The following is a 15908-nucleotide window of genomic DNA, read 5'->3' on the forward strand; positions in this document are numbered from 1 at the left end:
TATCTGTTACAGTTTCTCAGCAAACTGGAAGAGAAAAGTACTTACTATCAATCCTTGTTCTCCTGGTTTTCCTGGTTCACCCTTAAAATAAAAAAAAAGGAGTGAATAATTTCAGTAACAAGTCTTGAATTCTGTTTTCTACCTAATAATAAAGTACCTTAAAAATTCCATTCTTAAACAGGTATGGCAACGGACTGCACATTAAATATATTATTTTTTTGCTTTTTAAAGTAGTAGGCCAAATCTCAGACATTTCAAGAGGCAAAGTTCTATTTCACAATCATGTAATGGTATAGTTCTTGAGGCAACAGTTAAGTGTTGGTGTCCTAACTCTACCCGTTGGTGCCAAACATAATATTCCATTCCAGTCAGTGGTGCTAAAGGACACAGAGAAAGGTTATTTTCACATATGTGCTGAATCCCACTGTTTACATATTCCAAAATTACTGCTCTGTGTCATCACCTCAGTCAGCAGGCATAACTTACCATTGCAAATTATCATGTTCCATAAACCCATAAATACTGGTATTTTGAAGCCATGCAATAATTACTCAGCTGTTAAATACCTGTGTTGGCTTTCAAAACAATAACCCATCATTTTTCCAATGTATTCTCTTCCTGTGGGCACAGCTCTACCTAAACTCAGAATCTATCTTCTCCCCTTTCTTCCTATTTGAACACATACAACAGTCTGTAGAGACAGTAAAACATGTCAGTTGTACAATACGGGCTAAAAATACCCATCCAAAAAAAACAGAGTTCCTATATTTCAGTGATCTGGTTTATAGATCACTCCCTTGTAAACCCAGCAGAGCATAGGGCAGTCCACGTGCTGTTGTATCAGCACAGCTGCAGGATCTTTGTCATAAAAGAAAACCTGTCAAAAAACTGATGAGAACTGTTCTGATGCTGTTTTTGGTAACTGAAAAGAATCAGAATTGATTCTCTGGGTATGTGTGCATAGCATTCAGAAGCAAACATGTAGCATCTGCAAACACACTGAGATACCCAGGAAGGAGAAACCACACAAGCACAGGTTTCTGACAGCTAATTACCCAAGCTTGTTGGACTTTTCAGCTCACTCTGAAGCTTTGCTAACTTAGGTATACAGCAATCACACAGCCTGAAGTGAGCATCAAGATATCCCCATAAATGTTGGGAAATAATCGTGAAATAATTTCAAGAGTTTGTATCATATTCTATTGTCTTATTACCAGCAAAACCCCTTGCTCTTCTTTTACTTCTTTTTGGAGGTGTTAATGTTTCAAAATCTTCATGCTGCTGTCTGTGCAGTGCAAAGGGAAGTCACCTATTCCAGGTATCACTCTGTAGGAAGGCAAGTATGTTCTGGTTCCAACAGGTTCTTCTGTTGACATGCAAAGAAAGGCTTAGCAGAAGGCTGCACAACCCCTTCTTACTCTCCCTTGGTGCTCTCTCTGCTGGCGATAGGCCCAACAGCATCTCCCTAACATTCCTACCTCTTCAGCTCTAAAGATTTCCTGCCCAAGAAACTAATACATTCACATCTCTAGAAGCTTTAAGTATCTGTAACAGGATGCACGCTTCTGGGATGCAAGGTGGTGATGACACAGATGGAGACGTGTGGGCACAGATGGAGATGTGTGGGCACAGATGGAGACGTGTGGGTACACAGGCTGCTCCTCAACCCTGCTACACTGTGGAAAAGAAGTAATGGTGGCTGTTGGAGTTGCTCCCTGTGCCTTGCTGCCTTGGCTGCCCGACTTTCTCAGGATACACAGCAAATGTATAGGCATGGAGGAAAGCAAGGGCCAAAACATCATCTTATAGCTCTGGTGATTGTAAAGCTCCTTGCTTGGGAGGGACAGGCTGGGAGAGAAGCCCCTGCTTTGCCTAGCACTGCAAAAGAGGAAATGACTGCCTTCTAATGGTGGTTGGCCACTGTAAGCACATCCTCCTATAGCTGTGTGGTACTGCAACATCCCTGCTCATAACACAGTGTGGCTATTGTTTTGTTGTTCATCTCTTTAGCTCAGAGGTTCATGCAAGCCTTTTAAAAATACAAAGCTGTCACTACCTCTCGGCTAAGTTTTTGCTTTACGGCTCTCCTGCTTGACTGTATATCACATAGCCATGCAGGAACAAGCCTTTTGAGGATCAGCAACATTAACCTGAGGGTACAGGACAGTAGCAACGAGCAGGATGGTAACAACAGTCAGCAATCTGGATGGTTTCTATCCGAGTGCTTGTTTGAAACCGATTCTAAAGCAGTATTATGAACAGATTTTCCATAATACTATAGGGCTTAAGATAGCCACAGCTTAAAAAACTATAAAAAGAAACTCTCTCTTGCCATCTAAAGTCAAAATCACTACAGAACTATTATAAAATGGAATGACCTCATTGCATAAAATGCATTACTTTCCTGTTATGAGAAACACTAATGTTCCCTTTGGTAAAAAGCACAAAACCCCAAGCAATACACAGTCACGTTGTAATCAGCAACACCAGCTGATTCTGCTAGCCTCTTGTATGCGAATTATAAAAATGGTATCACTGCAGTCAGAAATGGGTTCTGGTTTCAGTCTCACCCTCACTACATCAAACCAGAAGCAACTCTGCTGACCGCAGTCAATTTTCCCACATTAAAAGAACACAAGGGAGGCCCAGATGAGGCCCAAAGCCTGATGTGCTGCAGGACTAACAAGAAATGAGTGGGTGGTCAAAGTAAAGCATCACAATGGAAGCAACAAACTTTTAATGTCATTTCATAACCTTGAGCTAGAACTTAGAAGGGCAACGGTGGTAAAAAACCAAGCCAAACCAAAACAACAACAGCAGCAGCAACCCTAGAGTACTACAGGTCTTAATTGGCAAGTCTTGCTGGATTTTCACAGGAAATTATAGCAGAGTCTTACAATTATCATCATGTTATATTATATTTGTACAGTTAGTACAATTTCAGACGAGGCAACCTGAATAGGGCCAGAATAGGAGTGTAGATATTTTCTTTCTTGGTTTTACCTAACAAGGCCCTACAGGGAAATTTTATGCCTTGCTGTCCTGGCTCCATATAATGAGCTATGCTTTTTCTTCAAAAAAGCTGTTTCTGTTTCCAGTGCTGGTCCTCACCTTGCTAGTTCCCTATGTGTCTTCTTGGCCGCGATCTTTACTTATCACGGGGGGTGTGTGGGTGTGCGTGCGCGAGCGCATCTGTACGTGTGGCATTTCAGTTGTCACATCTCTTTCCTGTCTGCGATTCCATTTCCACACTGATAACACAGTGGCATTCATGACGAAAAGAGGTACTTCTTTCGAAAGAATGAAAATTAAGGAGGCTACAAAATCTAAAACCAAAACCATACTCATATTTAATCATCAGGTCACAAAGTGCCACAGGCGGTGGCTCTGATCCTGTGTCTAAAACAAACAATAAGCAATATACTGGATTTTGCTGGTTGTTCTAATGAAATATGGGGAATGAACCAAAGAAAATGGTACTGTCCTACTTGTGTAAAGATGGCAGAATCTGTCTCCAAACTTCACCATACTTTGGGCAGCATTTAGCAGTTTATTATGTTGATTCCATTATTTTTGAGGCTAAATGATTAGGAAGTGAGAAGTCAAGCCTGTTCATGTTCCGACATCTCGAATTCAGCTTTATCTTGAAGTCTGAGTAGAAACATTTACTCCTTGTGGAGGGGCAGACCCTCCTCACGCAGCTATTAAACATCAGTGAGCAACCGAGAAACCTTAGAATGTGCAGGGAAGCTGTCAGGGTTGGGAGGCAAGGAACCCAGGTGTTACTCTTGGCCCTGCTATGAACTTGCTCTTTGTGTGTGGGACTCCAGGTACACCATGAAATCTGCCCGCGGTTCAGCTTCCACATGTCTTTCCTGCCAACCTTACCTCAGAAAACATCTTTGAAACTGAGCTGGCATACACTTGAGAGGAATTGGGACACCATGACAGCAACAGACTGACTTACCGGTATGCCAGGCATCCCACGAGGACCATCTTTGCCGGTATCTCCTGGGGGACCTCTGGGTCCTGGTGGCCCCGGAGGCCCAGGGGGTCCAGCTTGTCCTTGATCCCCCTAAACCGACAAAAAACTCATCACAAGTTTGCTTTAGAGGCATCAACCAACCACACAAAAAGACATTGATCTACCCAGAAAGAGCGCAAGACAGGCTGGAAGAAGCTGCCATGAGCTGGACAGTGGCTTCTTCACTGCTTATGGCAGAGACTGCACTTTGCTTTGAAGACGAGGGGGTTGTATCTGTCCAGTGCAATCAGCCACAGAGCAGAAGGTGCAAATTCTAAACTACTTGTCCTACCACAGCACATATGCCAAAATTTGGGGTAGCCTTGCAATATTTTACTCATCTAGCTCCCCAGAGCAAGTAACTGTTTTCAATAAGCAGCTGTTTGCTTCGCAATTGGCAAAATCATAACAAAGCTGAGGTAAAAAAGAAAAGTGACATGTGAGAATATACAGTTTGCATGGCAATTTTCCAAGCTCATCAATGATGCATGGATAGATTCCAAAAATGAGCATGGAAAATAACTGCTTTTCCACAAAGTTGTAGATAATATTTCATCTGTTTTGGGGAGCTGTTTTATAGTGACAATTAGCTAAGTCTTCTATTGATTTTTTCCTATTAAGTTGTAAAAGCCAATTTTCAAGAGAGTTGCCAAAACATATTACCTTCCCCCTTAAAAAATAGACATCAAAAAATGGTGCTCAAGTTATTTAAGTTCCAGCACACCACTGCAAACTGCTAAAAAAAGCTGACTGCATCTTAAAAGTGGATCGTTTAGCAAAGCTACCCATAGCCTTTTAATTGTTAATATCATTAACAGTTTCTTCATTCCAAAACATTTTCAAATGAACAACCTGCTATAAGAAGGCATCTGACAAAAAGGTACAGCAAAGAGTAAATTGAATGTAAAGAAGAACCAGACTCCAGTGAGATGAAGCACTACCTTAATGAGGCGGCGTTTAATGAGCTGCTGATCAGCAGAGAGAAACCCATGATTGATTTTAGGAAACACCATCTGATCAGGCAGGTGAGGTCAAAGGTTGAAGATCAGAGATGAGAGAATTGAAGAATAGACATCAGAAGGCCCGAGAAAGAAATAAAGACATATTCATTAGATTTGTAATAGCTAAAATAATATAAACCGGTGCTTCTGCCTGACAGAAACTGTGCATTTTCTTTTGAAGAAATTTACCTCTAATGTACAGGACAGACTGCTTTATAATTTAATCATATACAATGAGTTAACTGCTTAACTTTTGTATCCCCAGATTTCCTGTGAGAATTCTTTACATGTATTAATTTTTTCACTACCTGGGCTCTAAAAATCAGTATTTTTATATGCTGTTCTTTCAGCAAAGCTTCTAGAGACAAAGCACCAGTTCAACTTTCAGTCAGATTTTCTAACCAGCATATTGTGCCATGAAGAATGATGTCATTTTAATAAGGACTGGAGTTCCAGCTTGACCAGATTGCTTCAATCCTTCCTGCTTAATTTGCAAATGCGCTTTGAAAAAATCTGTATGTACAGATTAAACCTCTGATATCTAACACAAATAGCTGACTCTACATGTAAGCAGTATAGAGTTCACTGACATTTTCAACACTCCTGTATGCCTCAGGGAAGCAGAACTACAGAAAAATCTGATCTGAAAATAAAATACTGACCAAGATCACGGGGAATGTGGGTGTTTCCAGGGCTAACACTATACACCGTTACGGATTTGATCCCATGCTCTGCATCAGGAGTACTTATACCAATGCAAAGGCAGTGAGGGTTGACTTAGGTCCACCATAAGGATTCATTGGTATTCAACGGTAAAAACAATTTTTCATGTGCACTTTTATGCTGATACAGAGAGACCTGACTGAACAGGTACGTGTCAGCCACAAACCTTGACGGTGAGGATCTGATTACTGTGCAGAGCAGCGACTGTGGGGAAGCCTGGCAGACCCTAGGGACACAGCATAACATGGTACCAAAACAGCACAACACAAACATCACAGAGACAATTTGCTAACAGACAAACAAAACGAACACTATGTTTAGTATACCCCACATTTGCCTACTGACAGGAAACAGCCTTTCTGTCATATGGGAAACAGAGTTAGGTTTGCACTACAGTGCAGATACAGGTGGTTACTTTACAACAAGAATATCAAGAGATTTTAGAAGGAGCAGTCCCACAGAGGTGACGTTCCTTAAAATTACAATAAATTGTTATGAACTTTTGACAGTTCTTAGACTATCAGCCAGCAGATGACTGAGCCATTTTAAATTAAAATGTGCTACAGCACTTCTAGAGAGCTACATAGAAGGTTTTGACTCTGGATTGTTGCAGAATTTGACAGCAGTGACGGTGGATTTTGAAGCACTTTGTGTAATTAACATCCTGCTCCTCACGTTCTGTTTAACATATGACATTCAGCACATAAACTGGTAGTACATACACAATTATAAACACTGAACAACAATCTACTGCTAGGTCTTGGGTATTCTGGAATGGCCAAGGTCAACATTTTCAAGACATACACAGCAGCATTTTCATATCCAGGGCAAAATATTTTCCCTCAAGCGCTGTATGCTGCATATGGTTTCTCATATCCTACTCTACCAACATGTGCAGAGCTTGTACTGTACTGGTACAAAAAAGAAGAATGTGGTGATCGTGGCCTGCTGTGACAATACAAGGGGTGAATTTTGCTCTCAGTTCAACACCTTTCTTGTGCTGCCTCGTAGGGTGTGAATTAGACCTTCTAATAAAGCTGAAACCATACGCAGTTGAGCAGTGAACTCCTAAAGAAATGCCAAAGTCCTCTCCTTGCCCTTAGCACAGCACAGTCTGAAGCAGAGGCTTGTTCAATGGCTGAGACACATCAGGCTGAGGAACCCAGAACAAATCGTAGCCTGGTAGCACTAAGCTCCCTACGTGCATGCGCGCACGCTTGCCACCTCTACGAGGTGGAGCTGGTGGCACGGCCCCTCTGTAAGGCCTGGAGTGTATGGCTGCAGGGTTTCAGCTCGGCACCTCCAAAAGCGAAGGCTGCACCTGGCTCTGGCTGCCAGACAAGGTGGCTTCCGAGAGGTCCTGCATGAAGGCTCTGCTGGGGCAACCCACGCTGCCACAGTGCACAAGCCCTTTGCAGCCCAGCTGGCCTGGTGCACAGCACCAACAGGCAACAGCAGCCTGCCAGGTCTCTCAGCTGCAGCAGATTCTTTTAACACGGCAAATATTTGCTCTGTTCATCTCCACATGCAATCACATCAGAGATCCTCTGGATCACAAAGACTGCACCGGTCTCTACAAAAAAAGGCAGAGTAACTTTCTGATGCATGCGTGTCCTTCGCTAGCACCTTCAAGTTGCGTTCAGCAGCTTTATTCCTCATACACAGCCATCAGATGAGGAAGCTGAGACCCTTTAAGTGGATCCCATAAAGCCAGTGGCATTTTTACCAGCCTTCCCACTTTGTTCTTACAAACTGTGGTGAGGCTAACTGCATTGCTCAGTGACCTGAAATCTCCTCTTTAGAAACAAATAAAAAGAAAACAAAACCAAAAAAGGCTAAAGCTCCAAACATTTAAAGAAACTCACTCCTGAGACACTGCTAAGACTGGAATGATACATCATTTAGAAAACAGATGTATCAAATTTGCATTTATCTTATTATGGAATATAAGTTAAAGAAGTTATTAGATGGTAACATGCCAGAATCTTTACATCTGTGACTCATTAGCCCTGCTGTGCACACGGTCCATTCCTCTTCTAGATAAAACTACAATACCCGTGTAATGGAAATGAGTACAAACAAGAAAGCTAAAAAGAACTAAAATCTGAGTAGCAAGCAATAAACTTTAAATCTCATTTATTAAAAAAAGGGATAAACAGAAAATCTTTTAACAACTTAATTTTTACTCATCAGCCTTTAGGATTACAGCACAGTAATTTTCAGTTACGTCTAAAAGTAGCATATTTGCGATTTGACATTTTAAGAAGTGGAAACTCAAAACTTGTATTAGGTTTGATTTACTTCATCTTGAGCATGAAGAGAGCTGAGAATTAATTAAGAAAGGAGTTTAATTGGAAACTATGGTGGTTTGCCATGAATTATTTTTTTTCTTGAGAAGAAACGAAAGAATTTTGAAAGTTCTGTGTAGGTCCACACAAAAACTTTTACATAGTGCACTTCACAGTCCAGCCCCAGCATTCTCAGTGCTTCCCAACACCACACAGACAAGTTCAAGAGTAGATATCAGTACTGCAGTTTTCTGCCTATATAAACAACACATGAGACAAGGGGACAACCCCACTCTTCCATCAGCAGCTTAGTAACTTCTTTCGGCTTGTTCCCAAGTAGGACAAAGCTTTCTTTCCTTTGCCCAAAGCAGGCATAATCTCAGACCTAATGGTCAGAGACATGCAATGCCAGCTTGGACCTGGATCATCTCCCCATATGCAACATGTGTATTTGGAGAGAGCCAGAGACACAGGAATATTAAATGGAACCCAGCAAAGAAACTATAATGGGTGCATAGTTTTCGCATGCGTGGGAGGCTTTAGAAGGCATTGCATCTTCTGGCATCCATGGAAGATAATGTTGGCACACAATGAGCTTCTAAAAAGGCATAAAAAGAGCTATCCTTCCCACAAAATGAGTTCTCTTCCTTTCCTGTCACTCTGCTATAAATATAGCTGCAAATATCCCCTAGATCTGTTTTATTTTTTCTCTATCTAAAGCTGTTCTCAACGATAGATTCAAAGTTACTCAATTTTCTCTTTATTTGGTTTGATTCTTGAACTGCACATAGGAAGGGCTCTTGTTCTACACCCTGGGGGGCCCTCACAGAATACAAAACACTACAGTGATCAACAGCGACCACTGGCCCACTAAATTCCTCTGCTGACAGCAACTCATGCTCACCCTGAAACGCTAGCTGGTTACAATTTCTAAATTTGCACATTTGTTGCATGCCTCGCTGCAATTTTTGCCCAAATGCCAAACAAAACATGATGCTTGATGGAGGCTAACAGGCATGTGACCACATAATGCAGTGTCCTGCTTACCTGCCTGGAAACGTAGATAAATCCTACTCGTCCCCATACAATGGCTACTTAGAAAACCGAAGGATGCCAGAACATCATATCATTCCCTCTGTCTGATTTTTTACTTAGATGAAATAGTTCTCCTGTTACATCCATCACAGCCTTCAAAGATGTAATTCCCACTAGCAGTCCTAGATTTTTTCACAGTACATTCAGCTTTGTGCATTGGTCTACATGAGGTCAATATTATAAGGTCATCATAACCTTGTCACATGGCAAGTATAATAACATTAAGCAACAGTATTACTGGTCTTACACTGTGCCACATACAGTCCATTTTGACTGTTGCATTTGCTTAGTATAGTAAATGTCACAGTCCTCCTCAGGATTTTCCTTCTGACCTGCCAATAAACCCAAGCTGCACAAGCTTACATGTTCCTGTGAAGACATGGTAAATGAGACAGGAATTACCACCTGCTGTTCACTTGCACTTCCTAAGGTTACAGCCAGCTGCTGCTATTTCACATCAAATCACACAGGCTTCAGGCCAGAGTGATCCTGACACTCTTTATGGCTGCTTTAGCTCCCCCCAACACCACCTCCAGTTCTAATTAATCCCTCAGACCAAGTGCCAGTCCTGCAGCTAATTATTGTACCTGCCCTGGGGAATACAGTGTTTGGTATCACCCTGTAAGGTGCCATGGACTCTCAGCAGGAGCTCTTTTATATAATCCCTTTTATCATAACTGCTGCTTTCTCCATCAGCAAATCTGCTAACTAAAACAGTGCACCACAACAAGACAAGGATCCAGGAATTTCTTTTCACTTAGGCAATCATTCAGCAAAGAGTTTTAATTTGAATACATTATGTAACGATTCAAACTTTGTATTAAAATAATAAAAATGTAATGTTTAAGAACTAGCACAAACGGATCACTATAAAAGTGTTATTTTCTATAATGACCTCTCTATTTTCACAGTGAATTCTGCCTGACACTGCACTCAAAATGAACAAAACTGGAAAAAGCCAGCACTTCTCTATTGTGGTCCTAGTATTAGATGAATGTTCAGTGAAGCAAATATCTTTTCCACACAACTCAGTTACGAGTTCTGATGAGTGATCACCATCTGACCTTCACAAAATATCCCTCCTGAAGGCAAACCTATTACTCTCACTGAAAGTGGTGGTAGGCATCCAGTTAACCTCAAGATGGGCTGGTCCTCCACAAAACCAAGCTGATTCTCACAGCAAAAATCTTCTGTCTGCCTTGTGTTTCTCTTCAAATCTTATACCCGCTGCAGTTATGCGACACAGGTAAGTGGTTCAAGCCACTTCTGTGGTATTTATTAGGACTGGATGAAATATTTTTAATTAGTTTTTTTCCATCACATTGGTCTAACTCAAGTGTTAGGTATTGCAGCACTTTTGCGTGACAGCTGCAGTTTGAGATAAAACGACTACACGATGTTTTCTCAGTCACAGGACAGGGCTGTAGAAAAAGGAACAGGATGTATGGAGACTTCCTTCCTCACCATTCCTCTGGCATTACTAAAAAGGGGCAAGATGCAAACCAACTGGTGGTGAGTGCCTAGCTCTTAAGACAGGAATGACAACATCCTTGTCTTGGGAGCAGGTATGTGGCACTCTCTCTTGAGTGTCACAGCTGTTCTGCATTCCTCAGGGAACCTCAGGAGCCAAACATCAAAGGCATAGCTTGGCCCTGGAGAGTCATCCACAGCCAAAAGGACGCTCCTGTGAACTCTGAAAGGAGGCACATCTCAGGCCTGAGTGTCCCAATGCCTCAGACGAAGTTGGCAGCCGGTACAACCCGAGTTCTTTCCTAACCTCTTCTAGTTACAGAGCTCCAAGTTACCTTGCTCCAATTTGTTACCCTAGTTTCAGCTTAATGGAAAACAGGGGAGCCACAACAGCCTAATACTAGTGAAGTAGAACGGATAATTAGTCCCAGGAATGGAGTAGGTAAATACCCCTGTTGCCTTCTGGCAGATAAGGAAAAAAAGTCTCAGAAGTTAAATTAACTGCTCACAGACAAATTGGCATTAAACCAGATGTCTGGCAGTTTTCTCAATGAAGCTGCTTCGGTGAAATTTATGTTAACAGAAGGAATCATGGTTTTTTAGCCTTCTTATTGTGGCACACTAAGAGTATAGTTTGAAACAGTTGTTAGATATAGTTTATAACCTGAACTATAATTTGCTTTACACAGGACAATTAATAACAGAAGAAACAACTATGTGGGTAGTCATATTGGTAAAGTATGAATTTAAAGCAGTACTGTGTTTGTACTATATGTTTGAAGTAACACATAGTAAACCAGAAAATATGCCTTTATACACACATAACAATATCACTTGAGGGAATACCACCACTATATCACCACCTCTGCTGCAGCTTTTGACAGTATATTCATATAAATGAAACCAAAGAGCATTTAATCAGAAAAGAAAAAGCTGGGGACAATGCTAATTTATGCTAATTAAAACTACACAGTCCTTCTATTAAGGCAGATAAAATTCATGAGCAGTATTAAAAGTAAACAGGGAAGGGGAAAGGGTTAAATAGAAAAGAATATTATATCACTACCTGAACCTAACTGTTTTAACAGTCCACAAGGAATCTTTTTAATCTTTAGGACAATAAAGGTTAACACAATAAAATAAACTTCTGAGTACCTTTCTTTCTAGAACTTAATCTCTTCTGCTGAAGATATTTTAGAGATATTATCAGTTCTGTGCAGACCCAGCTGCTAGGAAAATTTACTTAAACACACCAAAAGGAGAAAATAATATTACAGAAATACTTAAGTATGTCTTCTGGGTGGTTTCTCATTGTACCTAGACCAAAACCAATTTAGAAGCAGCTGCTAGCTGATGATTTCTAGACTTGATAATCAAGGAATCTCTCATGTATCTGAACCAAAGGACAGAAGTTATTTATTATGTCATTTACAGAAGGATGAGAACAGACTAAGACACTCAGTACTAGCTGTTCCATTCCCTCTGAAGATCCATTACCATTAATCAGGTTACAATCTCTACTTGGACAATATATCCTTTGCAATCCTACCATTATGAAATCTTCAAAGGCTTTTTTTAAACTGGGGTAGAGCTGAGCAACTGGAACTGAGCAGTGGACTGACATCAGCATTTATTCTAATAGTCCACAGGCTAAAACCCGTCATTTTTAATTTTGTCATGGCTCAGTACAGTAATGCCTATCTCTGTGGACATGTCATGAAGCCATGTCCTCTGCAAAAAGAAAAGCATCCAAAAGATTTACTAACATTACTGTTTCTTACACTGGTATTGAGGAAAGCTAGTTCTGCATTTGACCTAAATGTCTAGTCTACCAGAACGTTAGAGTAATGAGTAGAGATCTGATATAAAAATATAAGAAGAAATCAAAAAAGCATTTTTTCAAATAAGATCAGGACTTTTGATCACATCTGTGATCTCATGTGTCCAAAAGCTGTATTAACCTGCTGCTCAAACTCACACTTAGGACATGAATTTCGACATCACTCACACTACTGGAATGTTGTTTTGGCTCACATTTTCTACAGACAGTATGGGTATAAGTAGATTAAGCCACATGGCATTATGAACTAGAGCCCTTATGCCATCTCTGTATGATGAAGGACACCAATCAACAGATTAATTCTGAATACTTAAGAAAACCCCTCAGATTCTTTAAAAAAAGACCAAAAAAAAATCAGACCCCTTATTCTAACAATACAAGTGCCTGACCTCTGGGTGGTATTTGCAGGGTCAGGTTCCTACTAGTGCATTAATTTACTGAAGATATTTTCAAGAAAACCTGAACTTCAGAGCAGTTGAGTATATACTCAGCATGTGCAGTGACTGTGAATAAGGAGTTTTGAGATAACTGATTACTGTTTTTAGTTTTAAAATGATTTCGGAAAGAAGGATCTCTCAAAAATCTCAAGGCCCAAGGTGAAAACGTGGGTGGGGACAGAAAGCAAAAATTTCTTATTTCAGAAATATTTTTCTTTTCTGCAGGATTTTAAAAGTTTAAGGTCTCATCTTGACCTGGACAGTCTTCACATTTTATTTTGGTTTCTTTTACTAATGAAAATGCTGGGAGGAAAGAAAGCATCTTTTACAGAGAATAAGGGTAATTTTGAAATTTCACTCATAAAAATGACTTGGAACAATAAAAATATTTGCTAAGCTAAATGCTAGTTTCAAACCAATATGTGAAAATAGAAAACCAAAGAAACTTCAGGCTCCTTAACTGTAAGAGATGAATTTTAAAATGTTCATCACTTTTAGATATTATATCCAGTCTGCCTGCAAACTTGTCAAATCCAAATGTTGATGGCATCCCACAGTCACTTGCAGGTACAGTATTTCTCTAAAATAATAGGGTATGGTATTATCTCCGAAACCATGTATTTTATATAGGCAGTGATGGAAAACTATGTGCAAAGGTAACCAACCAGGTTTAAATGGGTTTAGTTTCATTTGGTGCATGACTGGCTTACACATATAATTTCTATTGATTATATTGTAAAACCCCTGGCACTGCAAGTTGAGCAGATTCACCCTGAAGACAGTCATTAGAAGAGATAACTGCTGTACCATGAAACATAAAATGGTCAGAGGCTTCGTAGTACTTATTACTTGTGAAATACACAAGGCAAAAAAGGAGAAGCTGCTGTAGAACACATTCAAATGCACTTCAAAAAAGAGAAAGGGGAAACCAAGAAGACTGGGCAAATTACCTAAGTTATACCCATATACTTCAAAAAAAGGTAGGGTACTACTATACGCATTGACTAAACAATCAGTGGAGGTTCAGCTAGCCCACAAGGTGCTATGCACCACCTCTTCCTCTCTACTGTGACCTTTTTCAATTCCTTTTCTATATTCAGATATAGAATTCAGTCTCAACTGCCAGCTGCCGCTGCAGATACAACTTTGTGATGTCCTTAAACGTGAATTGCTTAGGTTGGATATTTTTTGCTTTTTAGCTGCACTTGATTTACCAAAACCACAAAGTAGCCATAACCATGATTTGTATGGTTCAGTGAGGACTCTCCTGCTCTCCAGTATAGGGGACATGTCTTGGCAAAGAGGGACACAACAGTCTCTGTGTAGCAGATATTCCACTGCACTCCTTGCAGGTGTTCTGCCTACAAGGTAACTCGGAACAAATTTGCATCTTCTTATTGGGTATTGCCAACACTTCCAGCCCAGGGACCGAATGCCACACATGCCTAACCACTTTCTAGTTCTTACATATGTCTCCAACATTTTGCCAAACTTTTTGGACCAGTGGAGGCTCTGGCACCTTTGCTTTCCCTCCAAAACTGTCCTCTGTCCTCCCATTTTATGCCACCATGAGAAAAAACAGCACCATCGTTCCCTTGTGTTGATACCACTTTAGTTGCTTTTCTGCGTTCAGACCTCTGGGTCTTTCCGTGGAAACTTCTCCAATACCCATAATTGCAGATTCTTATCCTCAGCTATGTAATACTCTTTGCAACATTGCTCTTCCATATTTATTTGTTACTGTATCCCTCTCCGATACCTCCGTCAAATTTGCTCTCCTGTTCTGAACTGAACACCAGTTCTTCTGAATGTAAGGTCACTTAGTGCAAGCACCTACGCACAGACCTCTGACTTATGCTTTCTGAATGGAGCATCCTCTCCTAAGCCACAGGCACTGCCACTCTCCTCCTCTGCCCTCTCTATCCTCATGTTTCCCATGAGGTTTTGTAGCACAGAACCAGCCAAAATATACAGCCCAGCATAGCTTCTGAGAGACACTAAATTTGCTTAGAAGTTAAAAGGAAATTTTTACATTCTTCAGAACCTTGTCTGTGTGTTAGCCTAGAAAAAACATGTTCCTCACATTGTTACTCTCTACTTCCTTTTTATTTCTTTAAATAGTTTTCCATTTCTTCTTCTTGAGTTTCAACTGGAATAATATTTAAAGCTATTTGCTAACAGGCCTCTGTCTTTAAAGTGTAGTCATATCACCAAGCATAACAGAACACCCTGTAGGTAATTAACACTGGTAGCGCCAACACCAAATTGAGCTATAAAAACATGTGACTTTAGATAATCTTATTGACTGCAAAAAGTAAAATAAAATAAAATAAAATTGCAAATTCAAAATATTTAACGTAGTTGACAGAAAAAAAAATAATTCATGGAACGTGCTGTGATGGAAAAATTCATAAATGGGTAACCAAAGAGGGTCATTATGTCATCAGAACAATGTAACCAAATGTGTTCTAATGAAGCACAGATGTAAAGAAGAAAGAACTGGCATAGCCAATCTATCTGAACTTTCACCCCTGTATTCCCCTAGTTGTCTGTTAAAATAAACATGATATTTAAAAACTAAAAGAACTTCTACATTTTCACAACTAAATCATGTTCCGTCTAACTGTCTGGATATATTTACGAGGTGATAATATTGTTATTATAAAAAATATTTAATACATATGTATCAGGAAAAAGAGCTAATACATGCATACATTGTATTTGTTTATAATTGACTAAATACTAGATACATTTTACATGAAATCTAGAAGTACATTTATTAGAAACCCACCGGCCCTCTGCATTGTGGGAGCCCATGCAAGGCGTGAAAACATTGCTGGGGAAACTGAAAGGTTTGGTTAGGAAAGCCAGCTTTTATACAGCAGAGCAAAATCACTGTGAAACTTGCTTCCACCCATAATGGAAATTGTGTATTTTAATGCATTACTTACTATTGTTACTCAAATCTTCCCAGACGCTATCTGGTCATGTTCAGTATTATTGTCCTGCAGACACTTACTTCAACATGCA

At 40.2% G+C, this 15908-nt stretch overlaps 1 protein-coding gene across 1 annotated transcript in view; it reads right to left on the reverse strand.

Annotated features, from left to right (window-relative positions):
- COL25A1 (collagen type XXV alpha 1 chain) overlaps window positions 1-15908 on the reverse strand; it is a 317436-nt gene that overhangs the window by 83814 nt on the left and 217714 nt on the right. Inside the window, exons 8-10 of the mRNA XM_075032675.1 lie at window positions 4966-5037; window positions 3968-4075; window positions 46-81 (exon numbers count right to left, since the gene is read on the reverse strand). Coding sequence (XP_074888776.1) covers window positions 46-81; window positions 3968-4075; window positions 4966-5037 — 216 coding nt within the window. The remainder of the gene's footprint in view (window positions 1-45; window positions 82-3967; window positions 4076-4965; window positions 5038-15908) is intronic.

This window comes from Buteo buteo, chromosome 1 (genome assembly GCF_964188355.1).
Source record: "Buteo buteo chromosome 1, bButBut1.hap1.1, whole genome shotgun sequence".
Classification (NCBI taxonomy): Eukaryota; Metazoa; Chordata; class Aves; order Accipitriformes; family Accipitridae; genus Buteo; species Buteo buteo.